General features: G+C 36.6%; 2 protein-coding genes across 5 annotated transcripts in view; one reads left to right on the top strand and one right to left on the bottom strand.

Moving 5' to 3' along the window:
* The window catches only part of LOC117299843 (kinesin heavy chain-like), a 46,486-nt gene extending 40,666 nt beyond the window's left edge, over positions 1 to 5,820 (bottom strand). For all 3 annotated transcript variants that reach the window (XM_033783390.1, XM_033783392.1, XM_033783391.1), the window contains exons 1-2: positions 5,326 to 5,820; positions 4,120 to 4,207 (exon numbers count right to left, since the gene is read on the bottom strand). In XM_033783390.1, coding sequence (XP_033639281.1) covers positions 4,120 to 4,207; positions 5,326 to 5,451 — 214 coding nt within the window. In that variant the 5' untranslated portion in view covers positions 5,452 to 5,820. The remainder of the gene's footprint in view (positions 1 to 4,119; positions 4,208 to 5,325) is intronic.
* A 225-nt stretch (positions 5,821 to 6,045) lies between these two features.
* LOC117299964 (dynactin subunit 2-like) lies at positions 6,046 to 15,550 on the top strand. 2 transcript variants are annotated; one of them, XM_033783589.1, is made up of 14 exons: positions 6,046 to 6,105; positions 6,856 to 6,918; positions 7,196 to 7,292; positions 7,508 to 7,575; positions 8,024 to 8,122; positions 8,594 to 8,751; positions 9,145 to 9,298; positions 9,475 to 9,540; positions 9,827 to 9,865; positions 10,056 to 10,205; positions 10,887 to 10,913; positions 12,244 to 12,346; positions 12,861 to 12,952; positions 13,394 to 15,550. In XM_033783589.1, the coding sequence occupies exons 1-14, from the start codon at positions 6,070 to 6,072 to the stop codon at positions 13,478 to 13,480; spliced, it is 1,239 nt and encodes a 412-aa protein (XP_033639480.1). In that variant the 5' UTR covers positions 6,046 to 6,069; the 3' UTR covers positions 13,481 to 15,550. The 2 variants fall into 2 exon arrangements, with proteins under 2 accessions (XP_033639480.1, XP_033639481.1); XM_033783590.1 differs by lacking the exon at positions 10,887 to 10,913 and having other exon boundaries at positions 6,047 to 6,105.
* The last annotated feature ends 268 nt before the right edge of the window (positions 15,551 to 15,818 follow it).

The following is a 15,818-nucleotide window of genomic DNA, read 5'->3' as shown; positions in this document are numbered from 1 at the left end:
CTAAAAACTCTCCCATTTCGTTTCACCTTTAAACCCGAGAGGAATTTCATCAATATTTTTTATTAATTGTATTGTCTCCCAGTAAATAATTAAAGACAATGGACACTATTGGTAATTACTCAAAATATTTATCATCATAAAATCTTTCTTGATTACAAGTAATTGGGAGAGAAAGATGGTATAAAACATTGTGAGAAACAGCTCCCTCTGAGGTGACGCAGTTTTTGAGAAAGAAGTAATTTTCCACTAATTTGATTTCGAGACCTCAAGTTTAGAATTTGAGGTCTCGAAATCAAGCATCAGAAAGCACACAACTTCGTGTGACAAGGGTGTTTTTTTCTTTCATTATTATCTCGCAAATTCGACGACCGATTGAGCTCAAATTTTCACAGGTTTTATGCATATGTTGAGATACACCAACTGTGAAGACTAGTCTTTGACAATTACCAATAGTGTCCACTGTCTTTCAGGGCTGTATGCTTCGTTTTTGAAAGGGCAAGGGCACCAAGGCATTTTCTTTTTGGTAAAGGGCACCCTATGATTAAATTGCAAATTTGTACTGGAGCATTTCAAGGGCACCAAGGCAGAGACCAGGGGACACGGAGGCAATCGCCTTCGTTGCCTCCGTGAAGTATCAGGCCTGGTGTTTAAACATGATCAAGGTTTAGGCCATGATTTGGTAAAAAGGGTGTCCACATTTGTTGGATTTAAAAAACTTGGTTTCAAAGTTGCTCGACGAATACATGTTCAATGTAAATAACAGATAAAACAGAGTGTCCAAATTAAAAACAAGGTCTCCAAAAGACACCCAGACTACCCTCCAGCTAACACAATGATCATCGTTCGTGCGAGAAAAGAAAACAAAACATCATAAGAGCATTTTTGGTTTGGAAACAATGGCACAAAAACCAGACAACACCTCTTCTACACCTCACAAAGATTTTGCGTTTATATCCTTTCATTGGATGCACTGGGGCATTAATTAATTTTCCCGACAGCTGTTGGGCATATTGGCAAGAGCGTGTGCCATTTGATCAACAACAGAACAGAGAACGGACAAAAAAGCCTGCAAGTGTCTACAACGAGGCAGAAATTCTCATTTATAGAGCCTCATAAAATGAGTCAAGTTTGACTGTCAATGAATGAGTTTATTTTTCTTTAGATTAAAAAGAGTTTCAAAGGGTTTTGGGTGGTTACTATACACTTTCATTTAAGATAATCTCTTGAAATGTTTCGCAGGTCATGAAAGCATTTATTGAGACAATGGAAAAATTGTACTTTTTATATTATGAGTGTGCGCTGCTCAATTACCACAAACAAGGGAATGTATCATTTATATTAATCTTAGTAATTAGTTTAAATTATCTTTCTTAGCTAATCGTTGAAAGTTTGTGTACTGTAATAGAGATTAAAACATAAGGGAAAGACAAGACTTTGCATGTTTTTGGGGTTTACAGAGTGTTGGTAAAATTACATCATGTACAGGAAATATCTCTCCTTGCAAGCCATTTTTTATTCCATCCAAACCATTGTACAACCAAACTGAGGCTGACAGGTAAAATAGTCTGGTTGTTTTTCTGATGGCAATTAGCATACATAATTGCTCAATGCATACAGGTAACCAGACTAAACAGCCACAACAAAGGTTATTGGTTAGCATGGAACTGTACAGTGTGTTAACGTAAATATTATAATGTTATTGTAGTTGATCTACCTTTACAGGGCTGCTCTGTCCCATGCTTGTTGTTCTTGATACAGAAACAACATGTGCTACCTCAAAATTGTCAGACACCTTTATGCAAATTGAGCTGCGTCGTCAGTTACAATACATAAAAACCCCACTATTATTTATAATACAGTTTATGTTCTCTTTATTGTTATAGTACATACAAATATGGATTCACATGGCATTGATAATCAGGCCTTGAAATTTTTTCTTGAAGGGGCACAGCAATTTTCCTCTTGTAAGAGGCAATTCTATGAGGAAAGTTTACTTTTAACTGTGCAAAAGGGTACCATAGCAAAAGCCCAGGGCACCACGGCAATTGCTGTGGGTGCAGTGGGCTTCGAAGCCTGCTGAAGTACATGTATACATGTGTACCTAATTTAGGTCAGGTACTGTAAAGTTTGGCAATAAAAAATAATATGTTAACTACACACAGCTGCCACTGCAAGATCAATAGAATTAATAAATTACAGGGTCAAAGGTCATATATCTCAAACCAGGGCAGTCAATGGTAGAATTAGAAATATGCATGAACAATGAAGTCTTACATTATGTAAGGTTGTTAAAAAATTGTATTTGAATATTTGGTATACATTTATGTAACAGTCAGAGCTAGTCAGTTGTCAATTGGTATGTAAGTATTAGAGGGTCTATGTAACTTTTGTAGGACAAAAAACACAATGTCCACAGATTTACACTAAACTTACACAGTTTGAAGATAATGATAGTAGAAAGCTTCCCTAAAAATATTACGTGCTGAGGTGCTGTAGTTTTGGGGAAATGAGTAAAACAATGTCATGAAAATTATTTTAGTCATTTACAAAAGTATTTTTATGACATTGTTTTACTCATTTCACAAAAACTACAGCACCTCAGTAAGTAAAATTTGAAGCTTTCCACTATCATTATCTTCAAACCCTGTGTAAGTTTAATGTAAATCTATGGACATTTTGAAAAGGTATCCAAATCCTTTAACTGAAAGTTGTAAGCATGTCTGCGAAAAGTTCATTTTGTCTGAAAAGTTTGAGAGTAGAACAATTTGTTTTAAACTGATGGAATCATGAACATAATTGTACCATTCAATCTTCAGCTGATGATGCATCATAATCATTCATTGGTTTTGATATAAATTTCTTTATTCAAATAAATAGGGAAGAAAGTGACATAAACAGTAAATAAAAAATAAGATTGTGTACATTTTTAGTAATATTATGTAACTCTTTCTCCTTGGAGCGATTTACAAGGATTAACAAAATCAAACACCATATGGTACATTTTTGTAACTCAACACCCAAACTGTTGGAATTTATCTGATTACGGTACATGTAGTGTGATCAGTGTGTGTCTCACCCCAAGTAACGCATTACTAGATGTCCAATGTACAAATAGTGCAGTCTTAAGTCCAACAGAATCAAAACAAAACATACTAAATTGGATTTTGATGGGTTGGGAATGGTTAGTTAAGAAATTACTAACAAAAACCTCATCATGGGCATTCATTTATCTTCAATTGACTGTATCCGTAGCTAGGGTTGGTATTCATTTCCTAGCAACAGCTTAGCAAAGCATGTTAAATACCTGCCTGTCTGTCTGTCTGTCTGACCTTGCCTATAAGCGCCATTAGAAATTTAATAAGTGTACTTAAATAAGGTTACTTTAAATGAATGGTTAAGTAAGGACTGACTCATCACGAGTACATGTACATGTACATGTATGCTCGTTCATGGAATTGAGGAATTTGTAATGAAAAGGTTTTTTTTATAAGTGCAATGACACCATCATTTCCGACATAAATGGCTTCCATGAATATTAGTTTATTTTTTATTTATTTCCTAAAAACCTTAAAAAAATGGAGAAGATAAAAAGGTTTATAGAAATTACATCAAATAAACAGTATAACTGACATAAACACGTAAATAAAGAAACAGGATAACCCTGACACTCTCGGACGACCCCCAGACCATCTTGACAAAGTATGAAACATAGTAGAAAATATTATCCCACTGTCCATTCTAGAACAAAGCAAAAGGGCAAAAGTGTCTCTAGCCAATTTTGTTTTATTATCAAAATTATTCATTGTTTATAACAAGTATTATGTAACAAGTGGACATAAGACTTCATGAGATGCTGTCATGTACATTGTTTACATAGGTGAAGGCCCGGAACTTCAACTTTGAAATGGCAAGGCCATGTTCATTTTGCAAGAGGCTCTTCCATTGAATATTAAAGTCTATGGGAACTTTTGAAGGGGCACCAAGGTCAAGACCAGGGGCAAGAGAGGCAATGACCTCACTGACCTCCTTGTAATTTATTTCTATGATTTGTTTGCCATTTTATATGTATCATGTCTGAAGGTTAGTGACCTATCACGGGTAAGAAAGAAAGATTTATACCTTTGACGATGGCTTTGGCACATTTGTTGTACACTTCTTCCTGTGTTGATATCGGTCGGAAAACTCTGTCAAAGACAAAAACTTTTCCCTGAGGAATAAACAAACAACAACAAACAACATTAATCAAGTTACATGTAGAAACATGTATGCACCTAAACTTTGTGTACAATTATTGAAAAGGGGCAAGAAAAACCTGCAGATTTGACAGAACAATCACACCTGGAATTTCATCTTTGAGAAAGCAAAGATGATTTCATTTCACCATAGAGTTAGGACAGAGATGTCATCATGACATCAAGTTGGATTAGTGGTTACTTTCCCTGCCTTTCACATTGCTGTTGACCTCGTTCGAATCCCACCTCAGACCAGAGCTCACATGTGGACTTGGTTTTTAGTCTGTATCTGATGTGTTGAATCCCACCTCAGACCGGAGCTCACATGTGGATTTGGTTTTTAGTCTGTACCTGATGTGTTGTGCAGGTTTTCCCCACTGAGCTTTGGAGGTTTTCTTTCCTTCCTAAAACCGAACATTTCTTCATGACTTCCCATTCATCCTGTTGGCGCATGGATGATTGGATGAAAGGTGCACTTACATGTACTTGCACTTATTTACTACTAAAGCACAACTTTACACCTGTTTCACGCACACCTACATAACATTGTAGTCTTCACCTCAGCTTTTACAGAATAAGTGGACTTTGCCGAGTATCGAGAAGATGTAGATGTGTATGAACTGTTGGTTATCATCATGAACCAGCGTTGCATGTAGCATACCATACTACCAGATTGATCTCTTCAATCCAACATGCAGCAAATCGTATGCTGGTATCAATGTCATTCTGCATGCAATACTGGTTCAATGACTCAACCATTTATTGAGGTTCAAGCACCGAGTTGCAGACGGAAAAAGATTGTTCAAAATTAAAACTCAGCCTCTTACCCTGGGCCTTAAACATGATGGCATGTAAAGTTGGATTATTTATACGATGATTGCTAGTTAAAAAATATCTTTTAATTAAATACACATCATTGACATTATCATAATCATAATTTAGATTATTTGACAGCTGTTCAACACAACACTTTTAATAAACAAAGATAAATAAAATAACATTTACAACACAATACTTTCATTTGTTAAACTTAACCGTTATAACATCTTGATGGAAACACATAACAAATGAAGTACAACAACTCGCAACTTACTCCCATAGAAACAGTATCATCTCCTTGGAATTTGGTGGCAACAGTCGACTTTGACGCCAACTCGCTGCTGTTCATCGGCCGCACCCGACATACCACTTTAATATTGCACTCATCCGCATCAGCCATGTTTGTTCTTTAGTTCTCAGTTCTGCAGTAAAGGAATGTAGCCCAGTTTCAATCTTTGTTGATATTTGACACAAACTACACACTCAATATTGTTGCAATGTCAATGTCACTGAGTCAGTGCTAATGTAATTCAATGGGATTTTATGCACACAGCCGGCGATTTTCTGCACATCATCATCGGGTATAAAAACGTAAGTTTCACCCTTGAATCGCCGATATTGAGACGTCAGAAGTGTCTACGGACGCCGTGGATTCCTCAGCACCGACATGGCAGGATTACAGCGGCAGTTTACGACACTTTTGTTAATAAATTTGCTATTTACACTGCAAAGTCGGCGAGACTTCACAGAGTATCCACCTACTTTTTGCCACTGAGCTAAATGAATGACATCATGTGCTGTTTAACAATTCTCGCGAGGTTTACGAAAGCTCATTTAATTTATTTCAGTTATTCACTAAAAAATCCGTTTAAACTGAAAAAAAATCTCAAATTCTTTACCCAAATTCTACCTGCAATATGTTTTTATATTTTCAGACGAAAACACAATCTTTTACTGAAAACAAATTGTTAATTGTCTGAGATTCTCGTTTGCCTGTCACGTGGCAAATAAATTAAAGATGGCGGACCCAAAATACGCAAATTTGCCGGGAATCGTAAGTAAATCGACGTGAAAATGCTGATTGAGAACATATTTTTAGTCTGTTTTATGAATGTGTATCGTTTATAAGAACAAGAGGAATAAGCTGCTCCATTTTTGTGTTTAGTGTTAAATTTTTCGACTTTTTATGACAGGTTTTAGATTTGTACGTGTGGGCGCGGCAACGTTAGGACTCCGGCGCACAGCCTCGGGGGAAGCAGGGCGGTTCGGCAGTTGTGTACCGAGTGTACGGCACGTGAGACCGGTGTCTTTCGGCCCCATCATGTCAATAGCCACACTGTTCTCGTAGTTTATACCAACTCGACCTCATGACCAACCGTACTTTTTCTGGATCAAAACGGATTTCATAATTTTGTTTATTTTAAATTTTAAATGTGTTCAGCTTGCTAGCTCAGACTCAGAGGTCTTCTATTGAGACTATTCAGTGATTAATTTCAAATAAATTAGGTAATAAAGAGAAAAATTTATAAATGATAATTTAAGAAATTAAATAAGATTAAACTATTTAAACAAAAATTGTGTCTTTGGATGATGTTGAATGCAAAGCTCAAGTTATAGCCCATTCCTATAAGCAAGTTTGTGCTTAACATGAATGTGAGAACATCCCCATAGTTAACCTCATTAATTTAATTTTAGTCTTTTTACAGAAAAAGATGACTATTGACATTAATATTTTTATAAATTAAAAGAATTATTGAATAACAAACAAGTTTTAAAAATGTCCATGGTCTTGTTTTTTTTAAAGGATACCCAACCGGACCTGTACGAGACGACTGATCTACCAGAGGATGACCAGCAGCATGGCGGGGTAAGGCATTCAAGTCAAACATACAAATCATTGGGTTGGATGATTACGATTAATATTTAATATAAGACTTATTTAAAACTTTGTAGTAATACTACAAGAATAAGTTAAGAGTGAGAGAATTCTAGTTTTCTTCCAAATGAAAAAAAGAGCATGCTCATCACATTATTTAGAAAGTTAGTAGCATAGAAATATGCATTTTCTTTTGCTGCCAGTACACTGTGAATGTATCAAAGAAGTTGTTAAAACAAAATGTTGATTATTGTTTCTTCTTCAACAGGAAGAGTTGATGAGTGAGAGTGTTGAACAACTCAATGTGGACCCAAATGTTGCCTTTGGCAAGTTCAAAGACAAGAAGTTATTGAGCGGTAAAATAGGTGAGACACAGTGACTTCTTCCACTTATTGCATTTTTATGAACACAGCAGAGTCCACAGTCCTTTATTTTACTTGTTCACAGCAAGACTTGACCATTGTTTTTATTAATTGTTTGTATTTGAAAGAGCCATTTCGCCAAACCTGGATTTAAATGAATTGAGTCAACTGCATAACCAATGTAAAGTTGCCCATTGTCTTACTTTAATTTGTTTCAGATTTCTCTGATCGTGTCAGCCACTCAAGGAGGACAGGATACTATGTGCCAAGAACAGAGTATGAAATTGTAAGTACATCAAGGAATAATGACTTACAGTTAAAACAACCTACATGGGATTGTATTGTCAGATACTTTTACAGGCCTTGTCGAACCACAGTAATTGACTTGGTGCCCTTTGCTTTTGTTGTGAAAGGCCTGGAATTACATGCAGGTCATGGCCTCTGTTGCCCTTGCTCTTTGCCTCGGTGCCCCTTCAGAAGTTTCCCATAGACTTTAACAATTTCCTTTGGCTGTGCCTTTTACAAAATGGAAATGGCCTTGCCCTCTCAAAATTGAAACTCCAGGCCTTGTGTGGTGCCCTTAGCAAAGTTCAAATACATTTGTCCTTATAGAAGTGCCCATTACCAGAGAAAATTGATGTGCCCCTTCAAGAAAGATTCCAAAACCTGAATTTATCTTCTAAAACACACCCATCAAGTGGAAATTAAAACAAGAACTGTTTTTGTTTCCGCAGCTTGAGGATGGCACAGAGGTTAAAGAGACACCTGTGCAGAAATTCCAGAGATTACAGCATGAGATTCGAGAGCTGTCTGATGAGGTTGAACAACTCAAGGTAAGCAGTACAATACTGCTTAGCAGTGATAATCTAGCTTAGCAGTATGCCGTTACCAGCTATGGACTAAAGCTATTGTACAAAAGTCTGTTGATTTTCACTGGTTACCTTTCAATTTTTACTAAGCAAATTCTTTTGTTGAGTGAGCCGTTCTACTCTGCAAACTCTATTTCATTTGTACGTAGTTATTGCAGTTCCTGGGTCCAACTTCTTAGAGCTGCTTAAAAAAAAAAAAAAAAAGAAGAGCAAGCACAACATTATTACGTCTACTAGATTAAGGTTACCATCCAAAATATCATGTAACATGTAATATTTGTGACTGGTATCCAGTTTAATTTTGTTAAGCAGAAACTTGTTAAGAAGCACAATTGCCTACTTTAAAGCAGCTATAAATTGTCAGGGAAGGTCTAATGTTTAAATAGCAGTCGGTTAATAGAACCCTCAACTGTTTGGTGTTTTGATATTTGACAGCAAACGGCAGATGATTCCAAGTCTTCCAGTGTGACTCCATCAGTAATGGTGGAGCAGGTTGGATCTCTACAGGAGCAGCTGTACGGCCTTCACTTAGAGAAGATCCTTGGATCCGATGCTATGGTGGAAGCTGCCGACCCGCAAGGAACTCTACCAAAGTAATATGGCGGACGGGTTTTCTCTCCTTCTACCTCTGGGACCCCGGTTTGAATCACGCCGGGGACATTATGTGGATTGGGCTTTCAGTATAAAACATTGTGAGAAACGGCTCCCTCTGAAGTGACGTAGTTTTCAAGAAAGAAGTAATTTTCCACGAATTTGATTTCGAGACCTCAGAATCAAACATCTGAAAGCACTCAATTTCATGTGACAAGGGTGTTTTTTCTTTCATTATTATCTCAAAACTTCGACGACCAATTGAGCTCAAATTTTCACTGGTTTGTTATTTTATGCATATGTTGAGATGTGATACACCAAGTGAGAAGACTGGTCTTTGACAATAACCTATAGTGTCCAGTGTCTTTAAGATCCTATCTCTACCCTCATTGCAGGAAGCTCATCAACCAGCTTGAGGCCTATAAGAATCTCAGTGTGCAATCATCAGGAGCAACTCCATCCAAGTCCGGCCAGGCAACCAAGGATGGCTGTATCACATATGAGCTTCACTACACTCCAGAACAAGCCAAGTTTTCCCAGCTCTCCAAGGTGAACATTTAAAGCCTTGTTTTCTGCATATTGTTATTCTTCAGCATAATTTGTAATTCTGTAATTTCTCACACAAATATTTTTTACAGTTATGAGCGAGTTCGACAAAGCAAATTTGATGGACAATAGATATTAAATTGAATTGAATTGATGGTCTCCATGAATGTGTTTCTCAGGTAGCGGAGCTGGAACAGAGGCTAGCTGGCTTAGAGGCAGTTATTGGAGAAGATCCCAAGAAACTGGTAAGAAATATCTCTTCTTTTGTGGTTACATTTCTCCCACCATCATTTTCATTGTTCATGTTTACTCTTTACTTGTATTGTACAACTAGAAGTTTGTCCTCATGATTCTGACTCTTTGTATTGTGAGTGCGGAAATAGATGTTTCATTTAGGTGGGAATCGAATTGAAGTGTACTCGTGTATCAAGACAGGGTTTTTAAAACTTCACAATTTAAGTAACTAAATGATTCACCCATGTTTACTTCTGCACCCTTTCGTTAAAACTTTGTTATGATTTTTGTTGACAGTCTTTTATAACTGCTGACACAACCTCCAAGACTCTTATGGTAAGTATGAAAAATTACAACTTTTAATTTAATGAATTTAACAATTTGAAAACTATTCTAAAAATGCTACCTTCATTGCACTTCTTTTTTTCCATTGATATTCAAGCGCTTAATAAATAATTTCTATGCTATAAGCAATTTAGTGTTTTAACATCTAACAATATCACGATATGACGATTCTTTTTAACAGGGAGCAGTGAGTCAGCTTCAGACACAGATGAATCTTCTGGACCCCGTCCAGGTGGACCACGTTGACGCTCGCATCCAGAGTCTCCTTCAACATCTCAATCAGGTCAAAGAGAAGAAGAAGACTGCTGAGGAAGCTGGCAAGGAAAGCAAGGTCAGGGGTCAAATTCTAAGTAAATTACTAAGTAACGAGTGTTTAATCGAGCGAGCTTTCTGATGTTGGTAGAACAGGTTTTTGTTGATTCCACAAAGCCTAAAACATTTATTCAAATGAAAACAGTTGAATGCACGCTGAATACTGTGTCAGCTATGTCAGGGGTCAAACTAAAATATGGCCGTGTCTGAATTGGCGGCTTTGGCTATGTTTCTGGCTGGATCGCTGTGTCATCATGCATTGAAGTATAGGATGTCCTTAGCAACAGCCTTAGCCACTTTTCATAGCCGTAGCTGTTGACGCCAATTTGGATACTGTCTAACCAGTGTTATCCAAGCAAGCTGTCGGATTTCAGTAGAACAGTTTTTCTTGTGAATTCAATCGATCTAGTTTGTTTCAACTTTAAACAATGTTGTTGGGTTTGGACCTGTGAACTGCAAGTTATAACAGATTTCTAGTGTCTTAATAATATAAAAACTTTCATTGTTTTGTGTGGTCAGAGGGACATGACCGGGAAGTGTCACCACTGGGATTCGAACCAAAGTCACGTCTGGGATTTGAACCCAACGCTTTTTAGGCGGACTTTGAGTTTGTTTCCCCAGACCACCCAACCTCAATACCTACATAAATGTATGATCATATTTTTGCTGAATCATTTATTTGCTTACCTCCTATGTTCAGGAGCTTTCTGATAGTATGGAAATAAAGGTATATTCAGTCCTATCACTAAGAATAAACTGAGTTGTGCATGAGTCATGGTGATCACTTTTAAGAAAACTATTATTTAAAATATGGAAACCATATCAAATAATATTTCATCCCAAAAGAGGTCATTTATTTACAAGGTGTGACCTGCAACTCCCATTAATTCATCTTTGTTTACGAATAATTCTGTGTTCTTAAAAATAAATCCTGCTTTTGAAGGTTTATATTTCGCTTTGATTTAATTTAATGTCCTGGATTTTGCTGTGAAATGCTTGGTTTATGGATTTATTGGGACATTTTTATAATTTTGTGAGGTGGTGTTCATTTTTGCATCAAATGCATCCTTGATCCCAAGCATGTTCCTGTCTATTTCTTTGTAAAAAAAATAACACAAAATTGTTTTAAAATGTATTATTATTACTGTATTATTTTCATTTCTTGGTATTCCATGCTTTTGGTGATAGGTCATACTAGTTGATTGAATCATTATGCTTTGATTTCAAGTTTCATTCATTACCAAATGTTTATAAAATGTCAGTGGCTCATTGCACTTTCACGGGGCTAAAAAACCTGGTGCTCACTCGCTCCCTCAAAGATTGGTTACCATGGAAATTGATTAGAATCCCCAGGGAAATTAGCCCAAGTCGAGTCTTGCATTCATTTCCCCAAACACCTTACCCCATCGTGGTTGAGCGAGGATCGTAGCGCAGTGTGTTTACACAATGAGTTCAGAATCAGATTAGTATGCTTGACAAGTCCCAAAACACGGACCTCACAATTGTCTGGAGAATCTGCTTGTGATCCAATTTTGACGTCAAGAATATAAAAGCTGGAAAATTCTTCTCATTGAAATGTTGTCTCAATATTCCCAAAGCTATTTATTGGGGGACAAATCTGGAAAAAGAAATTCTCTTCAAAATTTTGTCTCAAGATTCCTTAAGCTGTGTAGTGAAAAACAAGTCTGAAAAATTTATTTTCTAAAGAATCTAAGTTTGTTGAGTTTGTTTCACAGTTGACATGAAAATTCTTAGAACTGTACAGTTGAAAACTTCTGAACATGTTTTTGTGCAAAGACATTTTTTATTATAAGCAACAGTCACTTGAAACATTGGATCACTTGCAAAATAAGCTGAGTCCAGTATTTGTGTATACATAAATTGGGTTTTCATATCTAACAACCCAGGTTTGTTTCAATCACTGGAATTTCTTTAATCCTTTTTTTTCCTCATGTCATTGGCAAATTTTTATGTCTCAGAGTCTTCTCAATATAGAAAACAAAAATGTGATTTTCTTTGAAGTCTAACTGACAATTATTTGGTTTTCCTTTTGTTAGATTTCTGAGCTGTATGACGTGGTGGAGAAATGGGATGGTATTGCAGATACTGTACCTTCCGTTGTAGAACGTCTTCATGCACTTAAAGATCTCCATGAACAAGGTATGTCTGAAGATTTTTCATCTTGGCTCATACATGAGTCTAGTGCAAAGAAACTTTTGACTTGAAATCAATTCAATAGAAAGTGCAAGTCTTGTAACTGGCCTTGAACTTCACTCTCTAAAGGGCACTGCACTTTTCCTCTGGTTAAGGTACACTTCTAACAAAAATTTGTTTTGGAACTTTGCCGAGGACACTACAGCAAAACTGTACCCTGGGCATTTGCTGTGGGTGCCAAGGGTTATTTCGAGGCCTGGCTAGGATTCAAATAGTGGGACCAGTTGAAGTGTGCGAGTCTGTTTTTTTCACACATTTGAAGCCATTGTGATTTCATATTCACTACCTTATGGAGACCGAGAGCATAACAGAAAAGGCACACCAAAGGTTGTCGTATGGGTATTCTAAACACTGGGGTGCACCAAAAGAAGTTTTGAAATTTGGTTGCAGCCTTGGGTTGGTAGTCAAGGAACTAGACCAACACTCCACCCATTTCTCTATTCATTTTTTATTACAACAGCTTTGCAGTTCAGTCAGGCTCTTAGTCATCTAGATACATCGCAGCAGCAGTTGACATCAAACCTCAACAATCAGGACACACTACTCAAAGAGGTTAGTCGCTAAATCTGTACTTTTCAAAGAGGTAAACTTTCACTCCTATAGGATTTGAGGCATTGAATGGTGAGGTTTCAATATACATGTCGTTTGTGGTAACATCATGTGTATATCGAGAAATTCTCTTGTACCACAGAGTAAATTTTCGGAATTCGGGAGACTTCTCATTTTGAAAAACTCACTCGTTGACAAACCAAACATCAGTCTGCTTAGTGTGGTGGTTCATTCACTCCTTTAATCTCTGTGGACCTGGGTTCTATTCCCAACTGGCCCTAATTTCATAGAGCTGCTTTAACACAAAAAAGTAGCTAAGCACGATAGCAATATGCTTACTCTGAGGGCAAATTTACTTTTGTTTTTGTGTACAAAACATTGAGCTGTATTCCTAAAACCATCGTTACTTTACCAACTTATCTTTGTTTTTTTGTTTTTTTCCAGCTGAGGGATTCGTTCGGCGCAAACATGGCTGCTATCCAAGCTAACTGCCAATCATTGGAGGAACGGATGAGCAAATTCCAGAAGTAACTCCAGACGGAGAGACTATTTGAATATTTATTTCCTTGTAATGAATATGCGCATATTCATGAACCAGGAGTGAGCGAGATGAAGATTTGCAAAATGAGAAACAAGGGTTCATTCTAGGGCTGCTGTTATTGAACCACTTTGTAACCATCGAGTGTTTGTTCCTGTTGCGTACTTCCCATTTTACCAATTTTGCTGAAATTTATTTGGTTTGTGAAGCGTGTTTGTTAAAGCCATCAAGTAATGACCACAATTATAATGAACGCCCTCCCTCCCCCCCCCCTCCCCATCATTCCGGCATTCCAGCTTTCACATGATTTGCTTTCAGATTTCCTCTGAATTTTAATCAAACCAAATTTAACTAAAATTGACACTTTCATCTATTTTATTTGTTGAACACGCGCCACATGTTTGCCATTTTATAGCTAGCTATTATATTCTTTTGGAATGCAATCAGTTTTTTTCAGTCAATTTTTATCAAATGATAGATAACTCGACAACAAATTTGCGGAAAGGTGAAGGGTCATGAAGACATATTTACCATTTGGAAGCGATTGCAATAATTAATATTTTGCATTTTGGTCAGTTAATTTCATTTATTTATTCAAGTAACTTTGTGTTACTTTTTCGTTTCAATCATTCTATGATTTTTTTTGACAATCATGTCAAAGTTGGTTTGAATTTTGAATTTTTATTTATAATTCCCCGCAACAAAGGGAATAAATTATTATAATTAAGGCTATCCGTGGATTTCACAAAGAGTTAATACCAGTCTAATTTTGAGTTAACTCAGGACTACAACAGAGTTTTAAGAATAGCCCTAAGTGTGGACCATCTTTGTGAAATCGACCCCTGGAATTTCATTTTGGTTAAGACAAGATAAAATCTTAATTTCTGAGAAAGTTTTTTCAGGACTAAAACATGGACAAAGTGAAATTCAAGGCACAACCTTTAGTTGAAAAATTGTAAGAAATTATGTGCATAAAAATCTAAGATATATTAAGAAAAAAATACTGCAAAGGCGATTTGTAAATAATGTATTATCCACTGTTAGTACTAGTAGTGTCTTAAATGTGGTGGTTAGTGTAGTTAAGAATTTGTCAGTGTGATCTCAAGAAAAGCTGTCAACTACCCTGTGTTCATAAACACAGATGCTCATTATACAAATCAGGCACCAGACTTATTATGCTAACCTGCCTCAGTCTGGACGCACGGATCTGATTGGCTTAAAATTCAAGATGGCTCATTCACCGACTATTCCCATACTTTAGTCAATTAATTACCATGGTGTACATTATAATGTGTCTGTTATAAAATGATATGCTTAGCCCTTCCTTGTACATTCTGTTTGGTTCCCTGTGTATACATAACATAATGCAAGTTCTAATTTCATTTTCTTATGACAAGGATCAGACCAAGGATCAGACTAGTTTGTCCTCTCAGCCTCGATTCCAATTTACAGAATCATATTGCTAGAAAAGCAACACAAACATACCATGAATGTCTGAATTCCTTATTGATTTCTTCGGTTCAGTCCAGACTTGAAATCACCCTCTTGAATGTTCCCCGAGCAAACTAACTTCTAGGTCAAAATCTTTCAGTGTAGCTGGGCCAATGATTTGGAACAATCTTTCATTAGGGAATAATTGTACTCAATCTGCATTTTGTTAAAGCCTAAAGACTAACCTTTTTCCAGTTTAATTTCTTTCTAGTGCGCTATGATGTTGATGGAATAGTGCCTTTTAAATTTTAATTATTTTACGTTGTCCCAAAACCAGGGGCGATAATCATTGCTGGCAAGGTCTGAAACTAAGACGAGAAGTTTAGGAGGGAAGTTAGAGTGATGGAACTTCCACCTTTTGGCGGCTTCTGGGTTGGTCTTTTTCCAGGACATTTTGGTTAGTCTGAATTCTGAGATTTGTCATCCCTTCAAAACTACACATCATGTCCCCTGCAAATCCATCCCAACATTTTTGCTGATTGATGGCTTGAAATATTGTAAAAATTTGCCTTTGTCGCGTTGTTAACATGAATAAAGGGGTTGGTATGTTTAAAATGCTCTAAAAAGTTAAACACCGTTTCTCCTTCGTCATTGATGTTTTATGTACTCATTTTTTCTTCTTGTGTGAGTGGAGGAGAAAGACGCGAGAAGACTTGAGAATATTTGAGAACAAATGTATTTCTTGTCAAGGTTTTGGCTAATTGTATAAAGGTACAGGACACGTTTGGTAATTACTCAACAATATAACCATGTACAATGTACTGTACATGTAATTACATAGGCCTCTTACTTGGTAACAAGCAACAGAGGGCTGTTGATTATAGTATACATGTATACAAA

This window comes from Asterias rubens, chromosome 15, assembly GCF_902459465.1.
Source record: "Asterias rubens chromosome 15, eAstRub1.3, whole genome shotgun sequence".
Taxonomy (NCBI): Eukaryota; Metazoa; Echinodermata; class Asteroidea; order Forcipulatida; family Asteriidae; genus Asterias; species Asterias rubens.
This window is presented reverse-complemented; position numbering and strand designations above follow the sequence as displayed.

Excerpts from the sequence above, each read along its gene's own strand:
- LOC117299964 (XM_033783589.1), top strand. The coding sequence starts at position 6,070 with ATGGCGGACCCAAAATACGCAAATTTGCCGGGAATC. Across the intron at positions 6,106-6,855 it reads ACGCAAATTTGCCGGGAATC|GATACCCAACCGGACCTGTA; the intron begins GTAAGTAAATCG and ends TTTTTTTTAAAG. Across the intron at positions 7,293-7,507 it reads GTTATTGAGCGGTAAAATAG|ATTTCTCTGATCGTGTCAGC; the intron begins GTGAGACACAGT and ends AATTTGTTTCAG.